We start from the raw sequence: 5923 nt of genomic DNA, 5'->3' as shown, positions 1-5923 counted from the left end.
GCCAGAGTCCATGAACGGGACATGCGAATCGCGGACGTGATGTAATGGCACACCACAAGGGGAGACTATGAGAGCAGGTCCACGCGCCCCTGAGGGGGCGAACGGGGATCTGAGCCACCCACACACACTGCGCCCTCCCGCCGCATCAGCACAAACGCCCACGCCACGACAGCGACACACGACACCTCACGAGCACAAGCCCCACCCCACCCCCCGACACGCAACCCATGCTGTGCCCACACACGGACGCGCAACACCGGTCACAAAGCTTGGCACGCAGGCACAAGCGACGATCTGTTCTCCCATCGAGGTAAGTGGTGGAGAGTCCTGTCCATCGCTGCGGCGAAGGGAGGAAGAGAGAGAGAAGTATATGAGTGATGCGCGAAGCAGTGGTCGGCGTGGGCGTGGTCCAACCCCGACGTGGTGACACACGACGATGACGGCTGTACTTGCAAAACAACAACCACATAATACCTACACATGAGCCTGTATATTACATTAGTATGTACTTATCGTGTGCGTACATGCTACAGTATTGTACATGTATGATGAATGATGTAATGTAGTGTTAATGGATAGGTATCACTATGAGTACGTGCCATAGCATGCAATGCATAAGTATGTATGTAGGTAGCCGGTTACGATACGTACGTGCGTACGTACGTCAAACGTACGTGATGTATGTGTATCTGATACGCTCAACATAGCCTGACACCTCAATATCATAACACATGCTTATATGCACAATGTATGTACATATATATATAATGTAGTATGTATGTCTGTACCTTCAACACAGCCAACATAGTAACAGTACACGGGAGGCGATTGGAGCGATTCGATCTTCAACCTCCGAAATCGCTCCCCAGTAAGGCTCAAATAGCTCCCCATAAAATTTTTGACGAGCTATTTTGTCCACAGACTTTTGAAAAAAGAGCTCCCGTGAAAAAGAAAGTTTTCCCTTTATGTTATGTATGTAGTATGTATGTATGTATGTCTGTATGTATTTATGTATGTATGTATGTATGTATCGTTTAAAATGTATGTATGTATCGTATGTATGTTATGTTGTATGTATGTATGTATGTATGTATGTCATGTATGTATGTTGTATGTAATGTATGTATGTATGTATGTATGTATGTATGTATGTATGTATGTATGTATGTATGTATGTATGTAGAATGTACTGTATTATGTATGTATGTATTGTAATGTATGTACGACGTCCGTATGCAATGCCATGTATGTAATACTATGTATGTATGTATGTATGTATGTATGTATGTATGTATGTATGTATGTATGTATGTATGTATGTATGTATGTATGTATGTATGTATATGCATATATAGATAGATATCTAAAACTAGACAAAAAAACAATAATTCCGAGAAAAAAATCTCTACAGATTAAAACATCACGAATTCGTGAGACAAAAAAGAGAGGAATCGAGTGAAAAAATGCTAGCTTTCCAGATGAAAGGTTATAGAGATAAGCCAAGCTAAGATATAAGGCTAAGGCTAAGATAGGCTAAGATAATAAAATTCGAAGGAGTAATAATATGAAGAAAACACAATAAGATAATTCTGCGTGAGCATGGCGACGGCGGTTACGTACGCGTCCGTCGAGCTTCTGTAGTCGACTCGCGACAAGACGCAGATTCTTCGTGAAGTCCGTCTCATTCTGGTCCGGCGTCTCGATCACCTCCACGCCCTGCAAGCATCGCCGCGAGACGTGCGATGAGACACACAGAGACGTACGGAGACTGAGACGTATAGAGATAGAGCTGATCGGTGCCTCATCACTCAAGCCTGTCGCTCTTAATCTCTCTCTCGCGTGTAATGACACGCGCTTGCTCTCTCGCTTTCTCTTTAGCTCACTCTCTCTCTCTCTCTGTCTAGCACTCTCTCTCTCTCTGTCTAGCACTCTCTCTCTCTCTCTGTCTAGCACTCTCTCTCTCTCTCTGTCTAGCACTCTCTCTCTTCCTCTTTTACTCCTGAGCTCTCTCTCTCTCTCTCTCTTTCTCTATCTCCCACCTCTCTCTCTCTCTCTCACCTTCTCTATCTCTCTCTTTATCTATCTTTGTCTGTCTAACTCTCTTTCCCTCGCTATCTCTCTATCTCTGTCCATATCTCCCCCCGCCCTTCTCTCTCTCTCCTCTACAGAAGCTACCAGCACTGACTTACGGATCGCTGGTAGAACTCCCGGACGTCCGGCCGGATGGAGTCAAAGTCGCCCGACACAAGGTCTGGCATCAGCTTTATACTGTTCGTTCCCACGTTGTGGTCGTACAGAGCGTTGGCGCCACCGTCCACGCACGACGTGAAGGAGGCTGGGGATCGTAACGAACTTAATTACCATCGTCAATATTTCTGTTATTATTATTGTTATTTCTAACATTATTATTAACATTATTATCATTGATATTATTATTATTATTTACTGCTATTATTGTTAATGTTATTATTTCTATTATTATTATTATTATCATCATCATCATCATCATCATCATCAGCATCATCATCATCATCATCATCATCATTATCCTTACTATTATTATTATTATTCTTCCATGACTAAATATTACACATGAGTGATCACCAAGCAAGCTGCTTCGTGAATTCAGAAAGACTCTCCGCGCTTGTCCCCACCACACTGTCACTGTCAGCGGACGCACGCCCAACAGCAGGCCATCGCGACGCCGCGGCAGTGGCAGCGCTCACCTTTCGTCCACAGCTCGTTGAACCATGACTTGATTCCACGCGCCGGGTTACTGAGAACGATCAGTGCATATCGGTAATCTGAAACGGACAACGAACGCAGTCGCTAACGACGCGGCAGATAACGACGAGCGCAGATGTCGTCGCCGCGGAAACGCCAAACGCAAAAGCTCGCAAAAAATGGACCGTTACTTCCGAGCCTAATCTCTAAAAATTAAACGATGATCTCCAAAAAGAATCTCATATCAAGGTGAGACCTTGTAGTACTAAATTGGTCAATAAAAGACCCTTGGCTCTGATATGTATATAAATATATATATATATATATATATATATATATATATATATATATATATATATATATATATATATATATCTATATATATATATATATATATATATATATGATCTGTGATGACTCTGGTGGCAAGTAACAGCCAGGATCAATGGAATCTTTAAGAAGAATCGACGTTTAACTTCGACTATATCTGCGTATTCGCCCCACCGGACGCCCACCCACATGACGGGTCATCGCGTTACCCAAGTGCTCCTGGAAGTGGGCCAGGGGGCGCCACACTCTCGTCGGAACTCCCATCGCGTCAGTCTGTCGCTCTCCTTCCATTCATGTCCACGCGTGAGGTCGGCCGATGCTGATGCAGTGCGGGAGCGATGGAGGGGGGGGGGCAGCTCGTCACGATGTGTTGTCCTCCTAGACGACTGAAACGAGAAGCTCAAAGCTCAGACGTGGTGCAGCCACGCAGGAGAGTTCTTCTCGGGACGATCTATCTTCCGATATCCAGAGCGGATCATCCCTGGAGAGGTGCAATGAGTGATTACACGTTTTAAGGGTGAAAGTTTGTGTGTGTGTGGGAGGGGGGTGCATGCCCCACATAGCTATTATCTGCAGCGGACAAATATCCGCCATGTTGACACACACGTACATTATGATTAAAAGTACATACAGCTACTAGTGACCACTACAGCAATGCACTCAGCTACATATATATATATATTATATATATAAATACGTGAGTGTGCGTCGCTGTGTGTGTGTGTGTGTCGCCGTGTGTGTGTGTGTCTGTGTGCACAGCTGAGTGTACTGACACGTACAGTGCCACAGAGAATAGCGATATCTCATATCAAGGTGTGACATTGTACACATAGTACTAAATCGGTCAATAGAAGAACCTTGGCTTTGACATGTATATATATATATATATACAGGGGTAGAAATTAACTTTTGAACAAGGGAGTCCAACGGACTCCCTCCTTCAAAAAGAGGGAGTCTGCAGCAAAATGAGGGAGTCTGCAGTCTGAAGTTCAAAACTAAAGATATTAACAATAACGTGTGTGCTTATTTTGAAGATTTATCATGCGGTTGCACGTCTGCCAAATTGCAGGGTGTAAAATTAACGCGAGTCCGGAGTCAAATACTTCCTGATTTACTGTCGGACTACCTGATTTGACATATGCAGGAGTCCGTGTGACTCCCTGAAAATTTTGCCATACTAACTAGTTCGTTCCAGAGCACGGCTTTGCGGAATTACCGTATTTTTTCAGCAAATGTACAAAGAAAATTTGGCAGACGTGCAACTGCATGAATCTTCAAAATAAGCACATGCGTTATTGTTAATATCTTTAATTTTGAACTTCAGACTGCGGACTCCCTCATTTTGCCACGGACTCCCTCTTTTTGAGGGCAGGGAGTCTGTTGGACTCCTTTATTCAAAAGCTAATTTCTACCCCTGAAATTGTCATAACATATTTGCTGAATCAATACGGCAATTTCGCGAGGCCGTGCTCTGAAACGAACTAGTTAGTATAGCAGAATTTTCAGGGAGTCACACGGACTCCTGCATATGTCAAATCAGGGAGTCCGCTCTGGAATGAACTAGTTAGTATAGCAGAATTTTCAGGGAGTCACACGGACTCCTGCATATGTCAAATCATGGAGTCCGACAGTAAATCAGGGCGTATTAGACTCCAGACTCGCGGTAATTTCGCACCCTGTATATATATTTATATATGATCTGTGATGACTCAGGGGACAAGTAACACCGGCCAGGATAAATACTGAATCCAGCCGACGTGAACGAGATCGAATGAAATCGGAACGAATGCCATTCGCAACCTTGGCGAAGAACTATACTGATCTAGCTTAGTAGCTACACTCGTGTAGACCTTCACTCTACCTTGGACTTGGGATTCCTGTGGTGGAGTGAAGTGCTACGTGTATAGAGCCACACCTTAATAGTACCAGCTATAATCGATTTGGGTTCAAAACCTAGTTAAAGTAGTTTTAAGCCTTGTTTATAGCCTCAAGGCTCAATGTTAATAGCCTTGTTTACTTTTAGTTAGTCATCTCTGAGATAGCTAACCAACTGCAATCTAACACTGATTTATCGCAAATACGTGCTACGAATTTCGAGCAAGCGCAGGGAAAGTTTGAATAACCTTAACACAGTTTTTCGTCTTTCGACGATGTACATGATACTACTACATCTAGTACATGCAATGGCTACATGTACCGGGATTTCATCTCAGCGACCTGTCTTGATCTCGACAAATGACATGGCTCTGGGGAGGTGGAAATGCTGACAAAATACCTTAGCTACAAAGTGCAACTGTCGTTACCTCAAACTCCAAGTTTTGACGGTTTTTATTGATAAAATAAAATCAACAACATGTTGACTGCTGTCAGTGTCAGGAAGGAAATGTTGTGATGTGCAGGTACCGGATGTTGCCGGCGCCGCCTTACTTGCTCGCGTAATCACGTGACCAGGTATTAAGAACGAACCAATGACAAAATAGTTGCACATGTGTCGTACATCGCTAAGAAACGGACCCGTTTCTCTTGCCTAGTCTCTCTAAGACTAATTCCTGATATTATTTACGCATCGATGAACTAAGTAAACCTTCTTTAATGCACCATACGGTTTAAATTCATAATCTGCAATAATTAACACTACTTTCGCGTTGAATGCTGGTTAACTGAACAATACATGTTTCCTTGATGTCAATCCTCTTTTTATAAATTTATCAATTAACAAGAATTATAAATTATAATTAAGTACGTATTTCATCCAGAGAGACATGATTCAATATTGCGTGGCATAGCTTTGCTGTTGATCCTGAGCGCTGCGCGCGTACATAGCGTTAAACATGGCGTACATGTATATTTAGACTTGGCGCTACTCTGA

The 5923-nt window shown here is 43.2% G+C and overlaps 1 protein-coding gene across 1 annotated transcript; it reads right to left on the bottom strand.

Moving 5' to 3' along the window:
- Positions 1 to 260: 260 nt before the first annotated feature.
- On the bottom strand, positions 261 to 5443 carry LOC106817165 (thiamin pyrophosphokinase 1-like). The gene is made up of 6 exons (XM_014821818.1): positions 5358 to 5443; positions 3264 to 3440; positions 2727 to 2804; positions 2190 to 2335; positions 1619 to 1716; positions 261 to 438 (listed from the first exon to the last, which is right to left on the bottom strand). Exons 2-6 carry the CDS (start codon positions 3343 to 3345, stop codon positions 261 to 263), a joined length of 582 nt encoding a protein of 193 aa, XP_014677304.1. The 5' UTR covers positions 3346 to 3440; positions 5358 to 5443.
- Positions 5444 to 5923: the final 480 nt, after the last annotated feature.

Source organism: Priapulus caudatus, unplaced genomic scaffold (genome assembly GCF_000485595.1).
Source record: "Priapulus caudatus unplaced genomic scaffold, Priapulus_caudatus-5.0.1 Scaffold1616, whole genome shotgun sequence".
NCBI classification, from domain to species: domain Eukaryota; kingdom Metazoa; phylum Priapulida; class Priapulimorpha; order Priapulimorphida; family Priapulidae; genus Priapulus; species Priapulus caudatus.
Note: the sequence above shows the minus strand (reverse complement) of the source record. Positions and strands in the feature narration are given on the sequence as shown.

Bases quoted from the DNA above. Each gene is read 5' to 3' on its own strand.
- LOC106817165 (XM_014821818.1), bottom strand. From the start codon at position 3,345: ATGGAAGGAGAGCGACAGACTGACGCGATGGGAGTTCCGACGAGAGTG. The intron at 2,805-3,263 runs GTAACGCGATGA...TGTCCGTTTCAG, and splicing joins CCACTTCCAGGAGCACTTGG to ATTACCGATATGCACTGATC. The intron at 2,336-2,726 runs GTGAGCGCTGCC...TACGATCCCCAG, and splicing joins CAACGAGCTGTGGACGAAAG to CCTCCTTCACGTCGTGCGTG.